At 37.9% G+C, this 25,021-nt stretch overlaps 2 protein-coding genes across 2 annotated transcripts in view; both read right to left on the bottom strand.

The window, feature by feature from the left end:
- The window catches only part of LOC135217638 (spectrin beta chain, erythrocytic-like), a 310,746-nt gene extending 302,076 nt beyond the window's left edge, over positions 1–8,670 (bottom strand). The window contains exon 1 of the mRNA XM_064253604.1: positions 8,397–8,670. The gene's annotated coding sequence lies outside the window, so the exon portion shown is untranslated. The remainder of the gene's footprint in view (positions 1–8,396) is intronic.
- A 7,097-nt stretch (positions 8,671–15,767) lies between these two features.
- The window catches only part of LOC135217770 (cilia- and flagella-associated protein 57-like), a 36,046-nt gene continuing 26,792 nt past the window's right edge, over positions 15,768–25,021 (bottom strand). The window contains 7 exon segments of the mRNA XM_064253796.1: positions 15,768–17,108; positions 19,808–20,017; positions 20,369–20,509; positions 20,888–20,986; positions 21,224–21,439; positions 22,420–22,563; positions 23,458–23,608. Of these exon segments, the coding sequence (XP_064109866.1) occupies positions 16,989–17,108; positions 19,808–20,017; positions 20,369–20,509; positions 20,888–20,986; positions 21,224–21,439; positions 22,420–22,563; positions 23,458–23,608 (1,081 nt within the window). The 3' untranslated portion in view covers positions 15,768–16,988.

Raw genomic sequence — 25,021 nt, 5'->3', positions numbered from 1 at the left:
TCCTGATATTATGACAAAACGCAAGAGAAACGTAGATTCTGATTACTCGAACAAATTCGTACAAACTACACTAAATATAAACGCAGTCTGGCATTATTTATTTTCATTCATTCATAGCCCCCAAACATATCGAAGAGAATGACTATCAATATTCACAAGAAGACTGTATCGCCTACGTATTGCAGTTAGTAATTCCAGTGATAATATATCAATCTCCAATACACACACAACGGATGGTTTTGACAATTAATGTTTTATCAATTGTAATAAAGTTATAAAAATGTTTCCATTACAAATCTCCAAACATTTTTGAGCCCATGAGGAATTACCAAAGATTCGCTGCAAGACCCCAGACACGCTCGTTCAAAACGTCAGAGTGGGGGCGTATCAAAATAAAGGACTTCACCATTAAAAGAAAAACAATTAATTTGACCAACCATCTTTCTTACATATCAAAGACGTCATTTATCATTAATACCATAAGAATGAACTAACCCAACCCTCTTTCACAACTGACCGAGCAGGTGCCGAAGCAGGTTATTTAGAAGAAAAAAAAGAGAAAAAAAGGCCAGAGCTGAAATAAAACCCCGAAGGTTCCAGGTACGACATGTCAAGTTATATAACCCGGCTCACGGTGCTGGTCAGCACAGAATGTGGGACCAGTCGTAAATTAAGTGGACTTCCATAAACTTCAGGGAAAAATTGAAATAAAAAACTTCACACACTTCACACAGTACGTTCCCGAAAACCGTAACGACCCGAGAAAACGTGCGACTTTTGGAATCTAGAAAGAGAATATATAAACAATTTAGGACGAAGGCCAAGCGCTGGGACCTCTGAGGACATTCAGCACTGAAACGGAAACTGGCAGTAAAGAGGTTTGAAAGGTGTGGACAGGAAGAAATCCTCGCAGTTGCACTATGAAACATTTGTTAAAAGAGGGTGGAAAGTAAGATGGAAGAGAGACTATGAAAGAGGGTACAGTAAAAGGAATGAAAGGGGTTGCAGCTATGGGTCGAAGGGACGCTGCAAAAAACCTTAAGTAATTACAAGCAGTCCGCTGACGGAACTGCCTCCCTACGGGATAGGAAAATAGAAAGGACGCCTGATAAGTTGCCAGACTAAACGTTACGCCTACGAGCAGAATGCTTAGCACAACCATGGGATATCGTCACGTTCTTATCGATGCCCGATATGCATCACTTACCTTTAGAACAGAAGAAGAATGTCGAATATTACACAGGAAGAGAAGCTGCCGAGACTAACAATGCTTAATGAGTACGTAAATATTTAGTAGTGTAAATATTAATACACCAGCGATCTTGAAGACGAAAGAGAGAGAGAGAGAGAGAGAGAGAGAGAGAGAGAGAGAGAGAGAGAGAGAGAGAGAGAGAGAGAGAGAGAATTTCATTAGGTATGAAAACATGAAAACTCTTATCATGAATCCGATATTAGTCCATATAACCACATTCTACATTCTACCTGAAGTAAAAAGAAAGAAAAAAAAAACGCGCGCACAAATACTGAAATTTGTAGCAATTAGTTCCATGCTGCCACCCAACAATGCCAGGAATGCTGAAGCCATAATGATGAATAAGGTGCTATTCTACGAAAACCAAGAATTATACATCTTTAAAAATCCACTATAATTTCTCTCTATCGAGGAAACCACGTACAACCACTATTGTCAAATACCAGTGACGTCAAAAAAACCAAGATTTTAAGTGTCTGTCATTTAATAACAATTTCTGTCATTTCCTCAGCAATTCGTGGGCATTCCATGGGTTTCCACTGGCATGGCCTATCTTCCTTACTGAGAAGGCTTTGTATACGAAGGCCCATGCGCCAAAAAAATGCGTTTAAACTTCATTCCTTTAGGCGACTCCAAAATGTTAGCAGGTTGTACATATTTTTCATAAACGTCCATTTTGCGAAACAATACACTCGGAATTATATCAGGTAGTTTTGCTTGTAGTACTAGTTTATGTGAAGGCATGCACCCGTGCCTTAGAGTATATCCTGAAATTACTAAAACTGATCATCCAATTTGCAGTTCTGCATTCATATTCAACATTTCTTTATTTTGTTACAACGTTTTATGGCTCGCCATCACAGCAGACCTGTCATGACTTCACACCACGGAGAAAGAAACCGCTGTTGACAATGGACAAACACTATACACCTGACATCATCTATTATACTCTGGTCACCGCTGATGGCCATCAATGCAATGGGACCACTCGAATCTTTACTTTTTATAGATTTAAGACTAAAATCATGCAATATTCCACTAGGAATCGTGCCAACCATTTCCGCGTGTTTCATTTTTATTTAGTCTTATAGGCTTAAGTTGTTTGCGCTTGAGGTTGTATTTTTCTTTGTACGCCATGTACTTGCAAGAACAGAAGATATTACTGTCCACTTTGTTTATTTTGTACTGTGTCTTTTTGTGGACAAATTTGTAAGCAAAATACAAGAACAGCTTCAAGATTAAAAAAAGTAGGAAACCTACATTGGTAACATCAGTTGCAGGGATAGATCAGCTGATCTAATTTCAACTAACAGATGAAATCCTTCTTACTTCATCCAAAAACTTTTCCTCATTACAACAGCCTGGGATGGATGAGGGCATGGGCATGTCCGTTCCACTGGACTTCCCTTCTCAGTGAGTTAAAGTGACTTGTGTGTGTGTAAAAGCATGCATAGTGTACGTGTGCTTAAAGTGAAAGCCATCTAACCAACACCAAATTACCAGAACACTATTCCTTCCAGACATTACTCCAGGTCCTATGCAAGACAGAATTCCGCAACAAAAACACAAGTTTGAAAATAAATCTATAAAAATAGCTCCCTCGACAGAAATAACTCATGACGTAATTTCTCGAGCGACTGGACGCCGGCGAAGCGCACGTGCCACTCTTCGACCAGACGCTTAAATCTTCAAAAGAAAGTCACTGTTACCTGCAAAATTTAACTTCCGTTGGACACCTGGCCCAGACGTGAGTTTTGAGAGAGAGAGAGAGAGAGAGAGAGTATAGTAGGTGGGAGTTGCCCGTGAAACAGTTCCCTTGCTCGTTCAAGTTCTTCCTATGTTTAAGTGAGAGAGAGAGAGAGAGAGAGAGAGAGAGAGAGAGAGAGAGAGAGAGAGAGAGAGAGAGAGAGAGAGAGTAGTAGTAGTAGTAGTTGCGATTTGCCTCTGAAACGGCTCCTTGCTCGTTCATTTTCCTTCTATCAGAGAGAGAGAGAGAGAGAGGCAATAAAATTACCAGTCACTGGTACAACACCTGGAGGGCTCTCCCAACAGAGTCCACGTGGAACTAAACATCAAGTTACAAGCACATCATCGTTCAAGGCATCCTGAAACTCCTGAATGCAAATAATAAACTCGTATGCTCTGAGAATGCACCCGACGGCTCATGGTAAAATTTCTTTTGGAATAGATATTTTCTCTTTCAATTTAAGGCCGAAAAAAACTGTCAATTACGACAGATGTGTTCGAATTGAACAACCTGATTTCTGATCCCTCCTGAAAAAAAAAGGTGACAATTTCCTTGGTCTATGAGAGACCGGTTACTATTAACACTCCAACACAGGGCTTGTCAGTTGTACCCCACAAGGTTTAGACCCTGGTACCCCATACACCATGGAGTTTTAGTCCTACGTAAGGGTTGGCAAGGAAAATCTCCTTTACAGCAAGAACCCAAATAGCTTTAATTACTAATTTCGATTAAATAGGGAAGAAAAAGTATACAGACAACTAAAAAAAAATAGAAAAACTAATGTTGCATTTCACACCACTATTTTGCTCAAGTAGTACATCAGCGGCATCTCACCCGAGATAGGAGGACATGAATATTCTAACACAAATTTGGCCAACCTGATGTTTTAACTCCAAAAAGCAAAAATTATCCGAATTGACATTGCAAGTTATTGCAAGGTCCCAAATTTTGCAGCACCCTCACCCGTTTTCCTAATTTATTAGCTACCGGTACAATCTCCCGTTGTCATACATTTATTATTTTCGTGAGGCTTAAGGAACGTCAGAATTTTGGCATAAATTGCGATTCAAGCTTTTAAAATGGAAATACAAGTCAAATAAAAATTACCTGCATTAAATTCTCCTTGTGTGAATATTATTCAGTCACTTTTGAATGCTACAAAGAACTACAGATTACGATAATAGTACTGGGAAAGATAGATTCAAGCCAGTTGCAGTTCTAAAAGGAAAGGATTAGTTCTGGATAGAAGCTTATGTATATACTATTTCCATATTTTTCCCTAAATAGAGGTTTGTTTCAGCTGGCAGGGCTCCAGTAACTAAGGAAGCTGAGTCCAAATGGTCTATTCTCAACTTGGGTGAAAAAGTTATCAGTCCACGATTGCTCCGAATGCTCCCCACTACGGTTTTTTTTTTTTTTTTTTTTTTTTATAAAGTACTACGGTGGCTTTTACGCACATGCTGTAACAATCAAGAATTCACATGAAGAAAAACCCTTTCAGACTATTCACCTAAATCATAACATATGTAGCATCACTTCCCACAACCAAGAAGAAAGTACGTAAATGTAAATGAACTTTTAAATGTTGGAAGGTGTTTATGAATGGACAAAATATAATAGCTCTTCAGACGACGCCGTGTACCACTCAAGTACTTAAATGTAAATGAACTTCTAAAAATTGGAAAGTGCTTATGATCAGACAAAATATAATAGCTCTTCAAACGACGCCGTAATACCACTCAAGACACCTTTGCTGTGGCGAGTGGCTGGAGATACACACACACACACACGCACACCACACTCTCTCTCTCTCTCTCTCTCTCTCTCAAGATTTAAAACAGATACACTGTCTCTTAATTAGGTCCAGTCTGACCCAACCAAAGTCCGTTATTCCGGAGTTCAAGGCTACAAGCTTATTGAATTTTAATACGCGTGACCAGAATTAACAAGAGGAATATCTGCCAGGAAGAATTATCTGGCCCACTTCTTCAAGCACACAGCTGACCTCTTTAATCACATGAAAAGATAAACAGCAATTTAGGAATACGATTCTTCGTTAAACCGACTCTCAATCCTAGGTGATAAGAATGCCATTTTCATGCTTTTTAGGAGTTTCTATAAAAAAAATACTTACCTTAGGGCCGTGTTGAGTTTTAAATTCTTCTTCCTACTATTGTTAAAGTATTACCACAAATTTCACTTGTCTCATTTTCATGAGAAACACAATCATAAGTTGTTCAAATAATCACTAATAGAAGATAGTTAAAAAAATTAAACTGCTGGAGCACACTAGAGCAGTATACAGTACACCAATGTAGGCCTAACTATACCCTTATATACAGAATGTAATAAAACTTACATACCTGAAAGGTACGGAAACCTACCTACCTAAAATAATGAAAACGTCGTAAAAAAATGTACCGATATGATGTGAATTCAGGAGGCAGAGCATGGGAGATAAACATGTCGACAGAATACTTCATACACTAAGCCTTTAATTGTGCTCCTTTTTTCATTCAGCATATTAAAAGATTGAAACGCACAGGACTTGTCTTGCAACTTATGTGCTATTTGAAGGCTGTCCACTTTAACAAGTACTGCACGAACCATATTCACTACAGTATCAGTACCTGGATTACGTACATTTTCGCAGAGAGAGAGAGAGAGAGAGAGAGAGAGAGAGAGAGAGAGAGAGAGAGAGAGAGAATAGAGAGAGAGAGAGAGAGAGAGAGAGAGAGAGAGAGAGAGAGAGACTAAAATTCATTCCAATGAGAGAGTGGCTTAAAATTCATTCCAATAACATTCAATAATGTGAATGAAACTTCGTAACCTTCTGACACAAAGGTGATATTCCATGGTAGTGGAATACTGTAAAAGTTACGTAACCTTTGAAATATTTCTCGTACAGGAAAGGCTTTACAATTATTGTTTCCATAATGTCTGTTCCCTTCATCTCAAGGCACCAAACTTCACGAAGTACACTTGTTAACAGTTAGGCTGCAAGGGGGCGTTGTTGCAGCATCCACATTCCTAAGGAAGCTGTCATGAATAGGATCAAAAACTGCTGTATATACGTTTTAATAAATGACTCACCACGAATACAAAATTTAATCCTACATGACACTGGTAGGCAAAATGGTTGCACTCGAACCACGGACCTTGCAAGTGCAAACCCAGTGTCCTGGCCATTCGTTACAGTGGAAAACTATTAGAAACATCATCCTGTAAGCCTAAAATCATTCACTTCAGCACGGTAAAAATAAAGATCAGTTTAACAGCCTACATAAATACAGTGTATACATAAGCTAATGAGTTATGAATGTGTGCACATACCAGTGTACAAACACAAATATACGTATAATATATATATATATATATATATATATATATATATATATATATAATATATATATATATTATATATATATATATAGTGTATAAGTTATAGGCTATTCACAAAAGCTAAAACCAATCATTCTGAGAGCACACCACATACCTACTAGGACAAATTCTAAATTTACCTAAAAAAATCTATACATACATATATGCATATGAAGTTTACTTATTTGTCCCCATTTCTAATTGACTTACAATGAGGAAAAGTACCATATGGGAGCGAAATAAGTCCAATTCTTTCACTAAATTAAATGGTAGTCAAAATATCGTTTCCATATGGACCTGCCTATCTAAACTATTTCGAAAAATACCTGGCAACTTTATAATATGGACAACTTGAAGGTACAACAACCACAGACTGTTGTATCACGAGGAAGATAGGCCTAGCATGTGCTGCTCTTCTGTTTAACAGTAGGCCTAAACCACTTAGACTAATTAAGGGTACATAGTCTTAGGCCTCTTACGGTAGACTACAGGTCTACATCCACCAAAGAAATCGTTGAGATTCGCAAGAACATTAATGGCTAAGCGACGTTGGCTAGGCCTTAATAACCTATTAGGCCTAATGATCACTAAGTTACCGCAGCATATAGGCCTAGGTTGATATGCCTCCAATAATTACCTGCAGCCAATTACTTCTAAATCCATTGGCAGGTAACTATGACAGCCAAGAGTTTTCCCGTAGTTTGACGGAACAATGACAAACTGTCAAAACCGGCTCAAAAGCCGAACTTTGACAGTTCCACTCAATACTGGCTCAAAATTGGATCAAAAGCTTAGCTTTTGACAGTTCCGACTCGAAATTGGCTCAAAAGCTTTTGTTTTTGACAGTTCTTGACTGGACAGGCTCAAGCCTAGTTTTTGACAGTTCCTGACTAAATATTGGCTCAAAAGCTTCAGTTATTGACAGTTCCGCGCTCAATATAGGCTCAAAAGCTATAGTTTTAGACAGTTCCTCACTCAAAATGGGCTCAAGCCGTAGTTTTTGACAGTTCCTGACTAAATATTGGCTCAAAAGCTTTTGATTTTACAGTTCCAGACTCAATACAGGCTCAAAAGCTTGAGTTTTTGACAGTTCCTAGCTCAAAACGGGCTCAAGCCGTAGTTTTGTTACAATTCCTGACTGAAAAGAAAATTAAAGCTGAAATTTTTTATAGTTCCAGACTGAAAACTGACACAAACCCCGAACTTTTTTACAGTTCTATACTCAAAACTGGCTCAAGCCTTAGTTCCTGACATGTCCAAACCCATAATTGGCCCAAACATAAGTTTTTGACAGTTCCAGGCACAAGAGACGAACTTTTTTTTCTCTTTTTTTTTTTTTTTTTTTTTTTTTTTTTTTTTTTTTGAAGTTTCAGAATCAGAGCTGGCTCAAAAGCTTTTTTTTTTTTTTTTTAATTTCGGACCAAAAGTCGAACGCCATAAGCAAGCTTAGGCTTTTTAGCTATCGTAGAGTATTTACATCTACGCAAAAATAAAAAAAAAATAAAAATCCGTGAAATCCCCTTCTTTCTCCCCTCCCCCAACCCACGACCCCGTCCCCCACACCAAAAACCGGCAAACGCGAGTGACTAAAAAAACTATTAGCTAACTTCCAGATTTCCAGACCTAACCACGAACACCTTGGACATGCCACCTTAGTAGGTCTATACTTGATAAAAGACGGCTTACATAACAACCTAACAAAAACCTTTTTGGGAAAATCCATGTCTGCAATGAAATCCCCTCCCATAACACCTGGAATAGCCTATGCTCGGTAACGACGGTGATTACTAATTTCCAGTTTTCCAAACCCAACCCTGGACCCCTAAACTACGCGTACCTTAGGCTTATAACGAAAAACTTTTGGAATTAAGGTGGGATTAATCCTTGCCGCGATAAAATCCCGCTTTCCCCAGAACAAAATCGGAATAAATCCGGCAAAAGAGGGCAACTGGGAGGCTACAGCGACGAAGAAGAAGAAGAAAACGACGATTAATTTCCAGGTTTCCAGAGACTCACCTTTCCAGTTGTGTAGCAGTTTTTATTTTTTTCTCTCTCTCTTCTCTGTTCCTTCGCAATATACAAACACTGATATCCACGATATATATATAATCACACACACCTCAGCAGCGATTAAATCACACGACGCGATTCCACAACGCAGACAGTACGTATATAAATATATCCGATCAATCAACGGTGCTTTTGTTTAACACTACTAATCTACAACTATAAAGGAGACGCGAGAGACACACTTCCTCCTCACTCGTGTGTCTCGACTGAACTGCCAAACTTACCGAAGTTACAACAACGGCGCAAATCCACCCGGCAGTCACCACCTTCTTTTACGACGCCAGTTAGCCATTTTTTTAAATTATTTAATTCAACCTTTTCCCCCTTCTACCTCTCGTCAGACACCGTTCATACACATTTATCGAGTCACTACCTTCTTCAGGGAAAACAGTGTATATTTCCATTTGATTCCCTTTTCACTAAATAAACTGGAATATTGACCTTTCCTACGGCAACAGCCCTGGAAAAATGTCGTACATGTAGGGTTGGTCACAGTTCACTACATTCAAACAGAATTTCGACAACGCATTCGTTAAATCATATAATCCTCCCGGCGATTTCCTGTGCATGTGTCCACCTTTTTCTAATCGATAAGTAACACACTCTTCCAGTAACTGTCAGACTTAAGTCTGTATATAACGGACATATGGATACGAGGGCATACGCAAATCTACGAGATCCGTAACTTCTAAGCACTGAGAAAAATATAGACGCCATTCGCTTGAGGAATATAATTCAATGATGAAGATGAATGGCAGCCAATTGTGTTTTATTAATGTCATTTAACTGGATCGAGTCTTAGCGTAAACAGCTTCTTTACTTATGGACGATAGAGAGAGACAGAGAGCGCTGGAAATGACTAGCCGAACATTTTATTTATATTCTACCAAGAGCGTAGAAACTAGAAATATTTGGTTACTTTTTTTGTCTGTATTTTTTTCTTCTTTTTCATAGCTGTATATACTTGCATGCGTGTCAGCAACCGTCACTTAACCCAATGGATAAGTGGATACTAGGAAATATGCCGGTATACCGTCCATTCGCTCTCAAACCAGAGCACAATGCCATTTCAAGACTAAAGGCGCTGTCACACTAGCAAAATTTCCGTCGACTTTTTCTGAGTTTTTCGTCGACTTTCCAAAGAGGTCGACGTCATTCCGTACTCTAGTTGTCACACACGTTCTTCTTCATACCGTGGTTGTCGTCGTCAAAACGTAAACAAGCCATCTGAGCTGTGACTTCCCGTAATGATAAAACAACTATGCTTTATAACACACAGCAACCAGTGGGTCGTGCTTGCATGTGTTTAATGATGCTGCATAGAATAAAAAAAAAAAAAGGTCTTTGGGTCTGGTCCTGGTTAAAAAGACGTGAAAAGTTTTATTTAAAAAAAACAAGCTAGATAGGCTATTCGTAACCTTGTTTACACAACCACGGTAAGACTGTATTACATAAATTAAGCTAGAGAAACACTGCAAAAATTTTAAAAGTTTTTGTTTATATTATTTGCTAATGCGAAAATAATAATAATAATAACAACTGCGAGCAGACCTAGGCTATATAACAATCTGATATTCACGATATAGCATGCTTATCTGTATAAAGATCAGCAAATTCAGGAAAGTTTTCCCTGAGTCGCATGGTGATCTCTTGGTAATTTTTTCATTTAAGACCCTTTTTCATAAAACTATCATGATAATGGTCTCATAAGCATCGTCTCTCCCCATATCTTTGACCAAAAACTGTTCTGGCAGTCTTGTCCACTGTACCAAGAACTCCATCCTGCATCTGATGACTTGAAATGCACGCTTTCTGAGATATAAACAAACAATAAAGTCGACGGTAGCGATGGGTTGAATTCGATCGGTACCGTTTTCAAAATTCGTGACGACGACACCAGAAAGTCGTCGTCAAAACATGAAAAGTCGACGTCAAATTCAAAAGTCAACGGAAATATCGCTAGTGTGACAGCGCCTTAACTCTGTAGGGTTTCTGTAAACTTTTGTACCACCTCTCAAGTATGTTAGCTTTCTTTTCAAAAGGTTGTCTGTAGATTAATATTCACTCTCCACGTGCCGTGATAATTTTGAGCAATTTTATTACTCTAAGTTTGCTTTTCTAGATGATTAGTTAGTTAACAATCCACGATGAATGAATTAAAATGCAATATAAACTGAACACTAGGCGCATACGACTTAAGTACATGCTCATACGAAGTGCAAGAACTTACAACAAAACTCTCAACAACAAACAAAACATGGACATTCCAGAAGCAACATACCAACAAACGAACAAACATAGGGGTGTATTCGTGCTCGTGAATGATGATGTTTATTGATGATAACCTTTAGGCTAAAGGTTATCACAGTTAGGAAGAGTGTTTCAATGCATTAATAATCAAAGAGCCAAGTATGTTTTGATCAAGCCATACTCCACTGGATAGGCAATAAATTCCACCGGGCAAAATGCAAGCAAATGCTTACTTAATGTATTAATATACTTTGCGGTGTATTTATTCAAGGAAATAATTATTATATTATGCTCCTGTGGACATTGGAAGAGTTGGTAGACCCATACCAACTTAGATAAGAACTATATGTAATTTCTGCAGTGTTATTTGGAAATGTTCCATTGTGAACATAACAGAGGGTAAAGAACGGTCTGAGTACAATAGGCCGAGGCTTAAAGGGATGTGAAAAGCGCATGACAAACGTGTTCCAGATATTAACGGAATCATCTGCATAATGCTGTTTTATGTGCATATGCCTCTAATTATCCGTTAATTATCTGTTTTGTAAGGCTTGTTCCGTGTGAATATACACGGACTTAGTGTCAGAACGTGGGAATAGATGTTCGCATAACTAAAAAGAAAAAAAATCTTTAGTGAAAGTGGAAGATATTAAAAATAACGCTCCAAACATAACTCAGTCTTAATTACACAGCTGGAACAGATATATATATATATATATATATATATATATATATATATATATATATATGGGGATACAATCCACAATGAAGTAAAATCCTCTTGTAGTTTAAAATATATATTCTGTATAGAATATATATTTTAAACTACAAGAGGATTTTACTTAATTGTGGATTGTATCCCCATTTACTTAGAGGTACGACATAGTACCTGGCTTATGACATATATATATATATATAATATATATATATATATATATATATATATATATATATATATATATATATATATATATATATATATATATTATATATTCTGACGCTTTCTTTTGCTCTCAAACAAATTCAAGTGTATGCTGAGAAAAGACATTTAACCTACATAACGCGTTTACAATATAGGCCTATGAGTTTTAGCAGGTTCCACACAAGAAAAAACAGGCCTCACGATAGGCCTATCTTCCCAGAGTTCCCGAAAATTGTAAGAATAAATAAATAAATAAATAGCCAGTGCCACCCTAGGTGAACCACATGTCACCTAAATATATATATATATATATATATATATATATATATATATATATATATATATGAATGAAATAAACCTTAAAGTGGTAAGCTTATAACAGTGCGGTTGACAAAAACAGCATTAGATTTACCACGTAAATCCAGAGCATACAATATAATGGAATATAAAACAGTGACCTCCTACATAGTACAATTATTTTGTAGTTATAGTACCAAATATAGTTTAGGTCTTGGGTGGTATCGTCTTGTTTATGTTAAAAAAAAATTACAAAATAAATATTAGACAATGATTACTAAAAAAAAAATAAAGAATGTTAGAAAATCATTACATTTCTCTCAGCATGGAAAAAAGCAAAACCATTACAGAATTCGTTTGAGAGAAAAAAGTAAATAAAAAAAAGAATATTCGGAAGGAATGGAAGTGTTACTTTAGTTCGTTTTAAAGAAGAGCTTCAAAAAGCAAGTACTGCGTACTGCAGCAATGGCAAAGGCGTGGCTGTTTTCACCAGCACTGATTGCTTGAACACACGCACACACGCACACACACACACACACATTATATATATATATATATATATATATATATATATATATATATATATTATATATATATATATATATATATATATAACCATTATGCCCTAATTTGCGTCTCATTATCAATTACAAAATCTAACGGATTTACAGAAGTTAGACTGAGATTTCTCTTTATTATAATAATAATAATAATAATAAAATAATAATAATAATAATAATAATAATAATAAGAAATTAAGGGAGAAAACAAGTGAGGTCAATGAAATAATGGGCATAACACACCACCAGTATCACAGAAACAAATAACTTGACATATGCAGGAGCAAGATTAGTAGCAGAACTGATGGGGATTCGAACACCAACACCACCAGCACAACCAACCCAACAGAAACCAAAACAGCAACCTCCTTGGAAAAGGCGTCTGGAAAAGCAAATCATGGTGATGAGATCTGACTTGAGTAAACTGAAAGAGATGGCAGAAAAAAGGCTAAGAAGCAAGAAAACAAGGGAGGAAACTTAACGAGAAATACAAAGTACAAGAGAGGGGACTAAACAAACACAATAGAAGATGTAAAACAGAGGCTTAAGGCCAAAGCACATAAGATCCAACGGTACATGAACAGGAATAAGGGATACCAACAGAACAAACTATTCGGAACCAACCACCAGAAAAGACTATACAGCCAACTAAGAGGGGAAGACAACCACCCAGAAATTCCTGAAGCCGAACCAAGTAAGAGACTCTGGGAAAACATATGGAGCAATCCGGTATCACACAACAAACATGCAACATGGCTCCAGGAAGTCAAGGAAGAAGAAACAGGGAGAATAAAACAAAGATTCACAGACATCACGACAGACACAGTCAGACACCAACTAAAGAAAATGCCAAACTGGAAAGCCCCAGGTCCCGATGAAGTCCATGGATACTGGCTCAAAAACTTCAAGGCCCTACACCCACGAATAGCAGAACAACTCCAGCATTGTATCTCAAATCACCAAGCACCCAAATGGATGACCACAGGAAGAACATCCTTAGTACAAAAAGACAAGAGTAAGGGAAATTAGCCCATAACTACAGGCCTTATCACCTGTCTAACCAATAATGTGGAAGTTACTAACAGGTATCATCAGTGACAGGCTATACAACTACCTAGAGGAGACAAACACCATCCCCCACCAACAGAAAGGCTGCAGAAGGAAGTGTAGGGGCGCAAAAAGACCAGCTCCTGATAGACAAAATGGTAATGAAGAACAGTAGGAGAAGGAAAACCAACCTAAGCATGGCATGGATAGACTATAAGAAAGCCTTCGACATGATACCACACACATGGCTAATAGAATGCCTGAAAATATATGGGGCAGAGGAAAACACCATCAGCTTCCTCAAAAATACAATGCGCAATGGAATACAATACTTACAAGCTCTGGAATAAGACTAGCAGAGGTTAATATCAGGAGAGGGATCTTCCAGGGCGACTCACTGTCCCCACTACTCTTCGTAGTAGCCATGATTCCCATGACAAAAGTACTACAGAAGATGGATGCCGGGTACCAACTCAAGAAAAGAGGCAACAGAATCAACCATCTGATGTTCATGGACGACATCAAGCTGTATGGTAAGAGCATCAAGGAAATAGATACCCTAATCCAGACTGTAAGGATTGTATCTGGGACATCAGGATGGAGTTTGGAATAGAAAAAATGCGCCTTAGTCAACATACAAAAAAGGCAAAGTAACGAGAAACTGAAGAGATAAAGCTACCAGATGGAGCAACATCAAACACATAGATGAGACTGGATACAAATACCTGGGAATAATGGAAGGAGGGGATATAAAACACCAAGAGATGAAGGACACGATCAGGAAAGAATATATGCAGAGACTCAAGGCGATACTCAAGTCAAAACTCAAACGCCGGAAATATGATAAAAGCCATAAACACATGGGCAGTGCCAGTAATCAGATACAGCGCAGGAATAGTGGAATGGACGAAGGCAGAACTCCGCAGCATAGATCAGAAAAACCAGGAAACATATGACAATACACAAAGCACTACACCCAAGAGCAAATACGGACAGACTATACATAACACGAAAGGAAGGAGGGAGAGACTACTAAGTATAGAGGACTGCGTAAACATCGAGAACAGAGCACTGGGGCAATATCTGAAAACCAGTGAAGACGAGTGGCTAAAGAGTGCATGGGAAGAAGGACTGATAAAAGTAGACGAAGACCAGAAATATACAGAGACAGGAGAAAGACAGACAGAATAGAGGACTGGAACACAACAAACCAATGCACGGACAATACATGAGACAGACTAAAGAACTAGCCAGCGATGACAATTGGCAATGGCTACAGAGGGGAGAGCTAAAGAAGGAAACTGAAGGAATGATAACAGCGGCACAAGATCAGGCCCTAAGAACCAGGTATGTTCAAAGAACGATAGACGGAAATAACATCTCTCCCATATGTAGGAAGTGCAATACGAAAAATGAAACCATAAACCACATAGCAAGTGAATGCCCGGCACTTGCACAGAACCAGTACAAAAAGAGGCATGATTCAGTAGCAAAAGCCCTCCACTGGAGCCTGTGCAAGAAACATCAGCTACCTTGCAGTAATAAGTGGTACGAGCACCAACCTGAGGGAGTGATAGAAAACGATCAGGCAAAGATCCTCTGGGACTATGGTATCAGAACGGATAGGGTGATACGTGCAAACAGACCAGACGTGATGTTGATTGACAAAGTCAAGAAGAAAGTATCACTCATTGATGTCGCAATACCATGGGACACCAGAGTTGAGAGAAAGAGAGGGAAAAAAATGGATAAGTATCAAGATCTGAAAATAGAAATAAGAAGGATATGGGATATGCCAGTGGAAATCGTACCCATAATCATAGGAGCACTAGGCACGATCCCAAGATCCCTGAAAAGGAATCTAGAAAAACTAGAGGCTGAAGTAGCTCCAGGACTCATGCAGAAGTGTGTGATCCTAGAAACGGCACACATAGTAAGAAAAGTGATGGACTCCTAAGGAGGCAGGATGCAACCCGGAACCCCACACTATAAATACCACCCAGTCGAATTGGAGGACTGTGATAGAGCAAAAAAAAAAAAAAAATAATAAAAAAAATTTTTAATAATAATAATAAATAAGGCAATGAATATCTTCATTTAAGATTTAATTTTTGAAACAATACATTATAAAGTCATACTAATGTGGATTTACTTTCCCAATAAATAATAATAATAATAATAATAATAATAATAATAATAATAATAATAATAATAATAATAATAATAATAAGGCAATGACTATCTTCATTTAAGATTTAATTCTTGAAACAATACATTATACTCTCTGACTGACATACGTAACAAGTATAAAAGCAGAATTAACAATACTACACAATAACTACACCAGCACATCACTACACAAGTTCTACGACGCAGAGTCAATTCATTAATGAAACTCATAAGCTACAATGGCTTCATTAAGGGCAATCATCCCTTTTGGATCGAAGCCACGAGGGGAATTAGACGAGCTTCTTGTGAATTCCTTCCTTTCACTGGGACAATATTTCAGTTGAACTATTAGATTTATCAACAGAAGTTCCTGTCAAAACACTGTGTAATCGGTGAGTGTTGGAAGCACGATGGAAGAGGCTGATTCAAAACGGCAACCCCTACTAGGGATCAGTTCAGAAGAAGCGATCCCCACTAAGGATTAGGCTCAAAAGAGGCTATCCTCAACTAGGGATTACGCCCAGATGAGGCCACCTCAAGTAGGGATTACGTTCAGAAAAAGCCAACCCAACTATGGATTAAGCTCAGTAAAAGCGACCCCAACCAGAGATTAAGCTCAGAAAAAGCGACCCCAACTAGAGATTAAGCTCCAGGAAGCGACCCCAACTCGGAATTAAGCTCAGAAGAAGATTAACAGGCTAAGTCCTTTGTAAATGAACATAAAATATCAATGACAAGGATAAAATATGCCTTTACATTCTCATTCAATATAAACTAATTAAGCAAATCAGCTTTACAGTCAACAAAGAAGATTGATATCAACATAAACCGAGCGATGACCTCAGGTCAATCCGACGCCAGTGATAATAAATCAATCAATCAACAAAACAGAGATTTATCACAGGTATGTATCACAATTCCCGGCCACCTAATTGGCTTAAGTCAGTTTATGCAACTCCTCCGGTTATACAATATCGCATCTTCTATCTTTTCAATGCTTTCATTCCTACACCGGGAATGTGGAATTTTGGCCTCTTGGAAAACCAGGAATGTGGAATTTTGACCTGTTGGAAAATCAGGGATGTGGATTATGTCCTCTTGGAAAACCAGGAATATGGAATCTTGTCCTCTTGGAAAACCAGGAATATGGAATCTTGTCCTCTTGGAAAACCAGGAATATGGAATCTTGTCCTCTTGGAAAACCAGGAATGTGGAATTTTCGTCGCTTTTATAGACCAGGAATGTGGATTTTCGTCATCTTGGAAAACCAGGAATGTGGAATTTTCGTCGCTTTTATAAACCAGGAATGTGGATTTTCGTCGTCTTCCCAAGCCCATTGTCGCTCTCGGCAGAGTTGCCGTCCAACGTCGGCATATGAATCTCGGGTCCTCTGCCGATGTCCTTTCTCGGGGTCTGCCGAAATAGAGAAGTTCCTCCTTTAAATTCATCTATGATATTTTACTAATCCTCTAAATCAGCCAGAGATTATCTTTAAGAATTTACTATTTAAAAAGCTTGCTTATTATATCTGAGGATTTCATAATCCCTTTTGAACTGATTAGCATAAATATTAATCTAGGATATTACAGTAATTCTCCCAATCCGCGAGAGATTTATCTTTATAAATTTAGGATTTAAATGCTTGCTATCTAAATCAGGATTTTTAATAATCCCTTTTGGACTGATTACCATCTACATTACTTTATCTCATTTCGTTGATTAAAAAATGTACTACACATTAATTCATGATGGAAAATATTAATTATATATATTATACAAATATTCACCATGCGTTGGTTCAAAATATACTACATAACACTCATCCGTGTAGGAAAATATTGATAATAGATATTTGACAAATATTCATCCTCCGTTGAATTAATCCATGTTGGAAAATATTAATAATAAAAATACCTGACAAATATTCACCCTACGCTGATACACAATTACGAGTCTTACAAAGTCACAGAACCGTCTACGCCGGCCACTTCGCACAGAACTTTCTTAAACAAAGTATCACGATGTGTAAACTTACTCATATTGATTATATGAGAAAACATAAAATGAGAAAACGTGCAAAAGTGTTTCCTGAACGTGAGAAACTGACTGTGTCTGTGGCTTGTTATATTTGTTATTTCCAACAGGCGATGAAAGGTTTAAACGATCAATAGAATATTAATTATATATAATATATATATATATATATATATATATATATATATATATATATATATATATATATATATTTATATTTATGACTGGTAAAAATTAAATTTTCTGTTACAACAGAATTCCATCTAATAAAAGGAGCCCATAAAAACGCCAAAATATAGAGAGAAAATATTTCAGTCTCTGAAATGTTTTCTCTCTATATTTTGGCGTTTTTATGGTCTCCTTATATTACACACACACACACACACACACACACACACACACACACACACACACACATATATATATATATATATATATATATATATATATATATATATATATATATACATATATAATAGAGAGAGAGAGAGAGAGAGAGAGAGAGAGAGAGAGAATGAGAGAGGGATAAACTGCACAATGCACTAATCTGCCCTCGCTAAAAACAAAGAAGTTTTGGCTGTGTCTGTTAACGAAAATGTTAATAACGCTTAAAAACCACAACTACTTCCTCCCGTCAGATCTGTTTTTCTTCCCACTCATTCGTTCTTCTGTCTTCCCCCTCCAAGCAACTCGTGCGAAGAGAGAGAGAGAGAGAGAGAGAGAGAATTCTTTTAATACTTCGTACCGAGGTTATTGGCTTTACAAGTAACACTGGTTTATTATTGAAGTGGCTTTTGGTGGTGAAATACATAAATGTTTTTTGAAAGATTAAATCGGTGTCTTAATACTGAGATATTATTATTATTATTATTATTATTATTATTATTATTATTATTATTATTATTATTATTTTATTATTATTATTATTATTCACAGGGGCCACTGACTTGAAATTCAAGCTTTCAAAGACAATATTATGGTGTTCATCTGAAAGACGTGACAGAAAGCAATAAGAAATAAAAAATGGAGTGATCAGTTACTAGATAAGAAAAGCAATAAATTAGCAACTTGAAAAATAAATAGATCAAAATGTAAGCGAATTATTGACATACAATGAGAATTGTCCTTTAACTGATCAAAAAAGAACATCAAGCAATGTTTTTAATATTAACTCCAAACTTACTTAAGGGGCAAATTATGTATGTGCATAAGCTTACATGCACTGAAACTTTGTGTTGGTGTGTAATTTATGAAACAGTAATTTTCTCCGCTGTCCTTTTATATAAGACAGCGGCTTTTTAAGTCATTTCGCCATCAGAACTGTTGATTAATCGACTCTCAAAATAATTTCCTAACATATTTATCAACGAAACAACTAATCAAAAGTTTACAATGTGACAGAATATTCTACTCTTTTGAGTGAAATTGGATATAGGTCCCAGCTGCTCCTCCTCAAACACGAACCACAAGTCAAAACCGGCTAAAATGTCAAGTATACCTTAATTTAACCAGACCACTGAGCTCATTAGCAGCTCTCCTAGGGCTGGTTAGGAACCAATTGGTTACCTAGCAACGGAACCTACAGCTTATTGTGGGATCTGAAGTACATTATATTGATAAATGAATTCATAATCACTATAAATAAATTTTAATGGTTCCACATTGGCAGCAGCGGGGAACGAACTCGGGCTACCAAACTGGTGGGCGGGTACGCAACCAACTCGTCCAATGTGGAGCTACCCACTGCCCACTAAGTTTCTCGATGGACGAGTGGATTTCGCGCTCAGCTACCAATCCGATGGTCCGAAGCTCGATTCTCGGCTCGACCAACGTGGAACCTGAGGAATTTATTTCTGGTGATAGAAATTCATTTCTCGATATAATGTGGTTCGGATCCCACAATACACTGTGGGTCCCGTTGCTAGGTAACCAATTGGTTCCTAGACACGTAAAAATAGCTAATCCTTAGTTTCCAGCCCTAGGAGAGCTTTTAATCAGCTCAGTGGTCTGGTAAAACTAAGATATACTTCACTACCCGCTGAAAACAAAATCATACTGAAACGAAACCAAAACCTCACCCCGTGCAGCATTCTGATCTGTTCCTGCAGCCTGGCGATGGTGTCTGCCTGCCGCGTGACGGTCTGGATCAAGTAGTCCCTGGAAGCCCGTCGTTTTCCAGACCTGGGGTCCCTCAGACCCGCCATGCTCTCGGCCTGTTTGAGTTCCTCCTCTTGCCGCCAGCATCTCTCCTCCAGCTTCCGCACTGATTCCAGGAGTTCGCTGTTTTCCTGGGTAATCGGAAATGGGGAGGTAATAGGTGATAAGGAATGGAATATATGGTCTAGGCCAAAGGCCAGCGCTTGAAACTAAGGTCAATCAATACTTAAAGGGGAATTGAGAGTATTAAGGTTCGTAAGAGGAGGAAAACCTCCCAGTTACATTATGAAACAATCGTCAGGAGAGGGTAGAGGAAAGTAAGATGGAAGAAAGAGAAGTACAGTAAAAGGAATGAAAGGGGTTGCAGCTGGGGGCCTTAAGAAGGAACACCACAAAGAACCTCAAGGAATGCCTTTGGGCAGAAGCCATGAAATCTTATATTTGTGACTTATCAGTTCAATTAAACCAACAACAATACTGACCTGGACTAACTTGGTGACCTTATCCTTGTGGGCACGAGTCTGCTTCTGGGACTGGGCACGTAAGGTGGCCACTGACCTCTCCAGCATCTCCCTCTGTCTCAAAAGTTCGGGCACTGCTTCCTCTCCAGGACCACCTGCGTCCTGTCACAAAGCCAAGTCGAATTGAGGTTTGTAATTCTTCCATTTGACTTATAGTTTTGGAATGGAACGTAACAATATATATATATATATATATATATATATATAATATATATATATATATATATATATATATATATATATATATATATATATATATATCACTGAATATATAGGGCGTCCATAAAGTTTCAGCAGTACCATTCTTAGCAATAAATACTTGTAATGGTACTGGGACTTTATGGACACCCTGTATGTGCACACAGCTATCACATTTGTAGTTCTGAATTGGAATGTATAGTTTAGGCCAAAGGCCAAGGGAAGCCGAGAAGAAGAAGAAAGAGATGGAGAAGAAGAGGAGGAGGAAGAAGAAGGACTCACCATCATTGCCGAATCCTCAGGTGACTTGGGTTTGTCGAGTTCTGTCCTCGTCCAGAACTGTTTGTCACGACTTCCTCTGACGTATCTGTCATTCAGACTCTATCAACGAAATTAAGATGAGTTCGGGAGTAACTTCTCAAGTAGCCACAAGTCCTATCCTTAAGTATATATGCAGATAGAGAGGCAGCAAGATCTTTGCTTTTATATGATGAATCAAGTGAATGAATTTAATTTTAAAATTGCAACAAGAAAGAGTATCTAGTAAGGATGCCTGCCATGATTCCATAAAAACAGGTCACTGACCTGACCCTCATTAACCGAAATTATACGACCTACCTTGACCAGTTCCTTGAGCTTCTTGGGATGATGTATCATCTGGGCAGCCGTGGCCACGTCGGAGAGCACCCTCGTGAGGGTGGTGTCCAAGGAATGGTGTCTCTGCTGAAGGTGTCGAGTCAGCTGTCTGGACGTGACTAAGCGCTGGCTCAGGTCCTTCACTTGTCTGTCCCTGGCGCCCACGACAAGTCTCGTCTCTGTCATCTCATCCTCCAGCTGTTGAAAGGATTCGTTGATTGATTGACTGGTTTCTTTGACTGTGTTGTTTGAACATAGTTTGTTTATCTTTTCTGAGCAAGGTCTGTCTTTCTTGAACCGTGTCTGTCTTATTTGCACAATCTTTGCCTCTGACTAAAATGATGTCTTTTGTCTTGAACAATATCTGTCTTTCTTGAACAGTGTCTGTCTTATTTGCACAATGTTTGGCTCTGATTAAGACAATGTCTTTTGTCTTACTTGAATCTGTCCTTCTTGAATAGTTTCTGTTTTATCTGCACCATGTTTGCCTCTGACTAAGAGAACGGTTTTTCTTTTTGTCTTACTTGAACAATATCTGTCTTTCTTAAACAGTGTCTGTCTTATTTGCACAATGTTTGCCTCTGACTAAAGTTGAGTTTACACTAGGCTTCACCCCATGCTGCATGCTTAAGACTCATCACCAACTCCTCCCAAATTCTTTTCAGCCCCATCTACTGGACTGCTCATTAGGGTGTGTTAGTGGTGTGGCGTGACTCTTGATGAGCAGTCCAGTAGGCAGGGCTAAGAATTTGGGAGGAGTTGGTGAAGAGTCTTTTGTATGCACCGTGGGCTGAAGCCTAGTGTAAACTCACCATAAGATGACGTCTTTTGTCTTACTCGAACAATATCTGTCTTTCTTGAACAGCGTCTGTCTTACTTGAACAATGGCTGCCTGTCTTCCTTAAGTAATGTCTGTTTGTCTGTCTGCTTTAAAACCATGTCTGTCTTTCTTGAACGGTGTCGGTCTTACTTGCCTAATGTCTCTCTCTTACTCCAACAATGTCTATCTTTTTTTATTACTGACTGTCTTACTTGAAACATTTCTGTCTTTCTTGAACATTATCTGTCTGACTTGAACAAGGACCTTCTTGAACAATGTCCGTCTGTTTAATACGAACAAGGTCTGTCTGTGTTCTTGAACAATGTCTATTTGCCTGTCAAAACAACGCCTGTCTTACCTGCTTGATCTGCTGTGCCCTTTGGTCTAGGGCAGCCTGCAACGGTTCGAGCTCCTCCTTCAGCTGGTTCAACTGGTGCTCGAGGAGGAACCGCTGTTTCTCGAGCTCTCCGATGCGCTCTCTGGTGGTGGTGATCTTACTCTCCTGGAGGATGAGGTTCAAGAATAAGTTCGACCTCACGCGGTCAATAAGCTTGACCTCTTGACGGTACGGGTGAGGTCAAGTAGTAACGAGAGATTTTCTTTAACTATGAATATTTCTGTAAATGGTTGACACTTAGCAAGTTGAGTTTGGCCAGATTGTCTAGTTAAACAACTTTAATAATAATAATAATTATTATTATTATACATTGTCAAAGTAAACCATTTAATAATAATAACAATAATATTGAGTATTATAGTCTTAACAATTTATTCCCATATGCATAATTACTTCTTAACATTGTGCATTGCTATCAGAACGTATGTCTTGAATGTATGTGGTGTATTAAAATTCAGGCTGTGTATATTGCAATATTCTCTCATTAAATTTCACCTTCCTTGAGACTGTGTGTGTGTGTGTGTGTGTGCGTGTGTGTTTACCATACGTCAGAACAATCTTACACCATCAAATCGATCTGATATCCACAGAACATCTCGAAATCCTCTATGTACATTGCCAGATATACACTTAAAATCCTTATGCTCGCGAGGATTGAACACACAAGAAAAAGGATAAACAAAAGGATTATAACACAGGAATCCTCAAGAATTCCTAAATCTGTCAAAGGATAAAATGAGGAGAAGCAGGATTACAACGCAGGACTCCTAAATAAGCTGTCAAAGGATAAGCAAGGTAGAAATAAGATTACGACACAAGACTCCTCCAGGACTCTATAAAAGTAGGATTGGAAAATAGGACTCGCCAAGAACTGCTAGGTCTGTCAAAGGAATTACAACACAGGGCCTCCCAGGAGCTCCTAAATCTACGTATACAAGAAGGAGAACTAGGATTACAACACAGGAATCCTAAAGGACTCCTCCTCTTCCTCCCCCTCACCCTATCGTGAATGACGTCATCCCTGTGGTTGACTTCCTTCCTAAGGGCAGCCAACTCCCGTTCCAGGCCTCGGATGGAAGAGTTCAGTTTGGACCTCTCCTCTCCAAGGGCCTTCACTTCCATGTCCTTCTGTTCGCATTCGCGCTGGATCCTGGAATTGAAAAAAAAAAAAAATGGATGAATAAAATATCGCTGGACCCTGGAATCAAAATGGATGAATAAAACGGCGCTGGATCCTGGAATCAAAATGGATTGATAAGATAATGCTAGATCCTGGAATCAAAATGGATTAAGAAGATAACGCTGGATCCTGGAATCAAAATGGATGAATAAGATAGTACTGGATCCTGGAATCAAAATGGATGAATAAGATAACGTTGGATCCTGGAATCAAAATGGATGAATAAGATAAAATAATGCTGGTTCCTGGAATCAAAATGGATGAATAAAATAACGCTGGATTCTGGAATTAAAATAGATTAATAAGATAACGCTGGATCCTGGAATCAAAATAGATTAATATGATAACGCTGGATTCTGGAATCAAAATAGATGGGTACAATAAAAACAAGGTAGCACCATAACTTAACAACCTAAGCAACCAATCCATAATAATAATAATAATAATAATAATAATAATAATAATAATAATAATAATAATAATAATAATAATATATATTATTATTATTTTATTATTATTATTATTATTATTATTATTATTATTGTATAGAAGTTAAAAATAATAACGGATATTTTCATTAACGACAATTATTGATTAACATCCAAATATAATAATAATAATAATAATAATAATAATAATAATAATAATAATAATAATAATAATAATAATAATAATAATAATAATAATAATAATAATAATAATGGCTACTGAGGGGAGAGCTAAAGAAGGAAACTGAAGGAATGATAACAGCGGCACAAGATCAGGCCCTAAGAACCAGATATGTTCAAAGAACGATAGACGGAAATAACATCTCTCCCATATGTAGGAAGTGCAATACGAAAAATGAAACCATAAACCACATAGCAAGCGAATGCCCGGCACTTACACAGAACCAGTACAAAAAGAGGCATGATTCAGTGGCAAAAGCCCTTCACTGGAGCCTGTGCAAGAAACATCAGCTACCTTGCAGTAATAAGTGGTACGAGCACCAACCTGAGGGAGTGATAGAAAACGATCACCCAAAGATCCTCTGGGACTATGGTATCAGAACGGATAGGGTGATACGTGCAAATAGACCAGACGTGACGTTGATTGACAAAGTCAAGAAGAAAGTATCACTCATTGACGTCGCAATACCATGGGACACCAGAGTTGAAGAGAAAGAGAGGGAAAAAAAGGATAAGTATCAAGATCTGAGAATAGAAATAAGAAGGATATGGGATATGCCAGTGGAAATCGTACCCATAATCATAGGAGCACTAGGCACGATCCCAAGATTCCTGAAAAGGAATCTAGAAAAACTAGACGCTGAAGTAGCTCCAGGACTCATGCAGAAGAGTGTGATCCTAGAAACGGCGCACATAGTAAGAATAGTGATGGACT

Source organism: Macrobrachium nipponense, chromosome 7, assembly GCF_015104395.2.
Source record: "Macrobrachium nipponense isolate FS-2020 chromosome 7, ASM1510439v2, whole genome shotgun sequence".
In the NCBI taxonomy this organism is placed as follows: domain Eukaryota; kingdom Metazoa; phylum Arthropoda; class Malacostraca; order Decapoda; family Palaemonidae; genus Macrobrachium; species Macrobrachium nipponense.
Note: the sequence above shows the minus strand (reverse complement) of the source record. Positions and strands in the feature narration are given on the sequence as shown.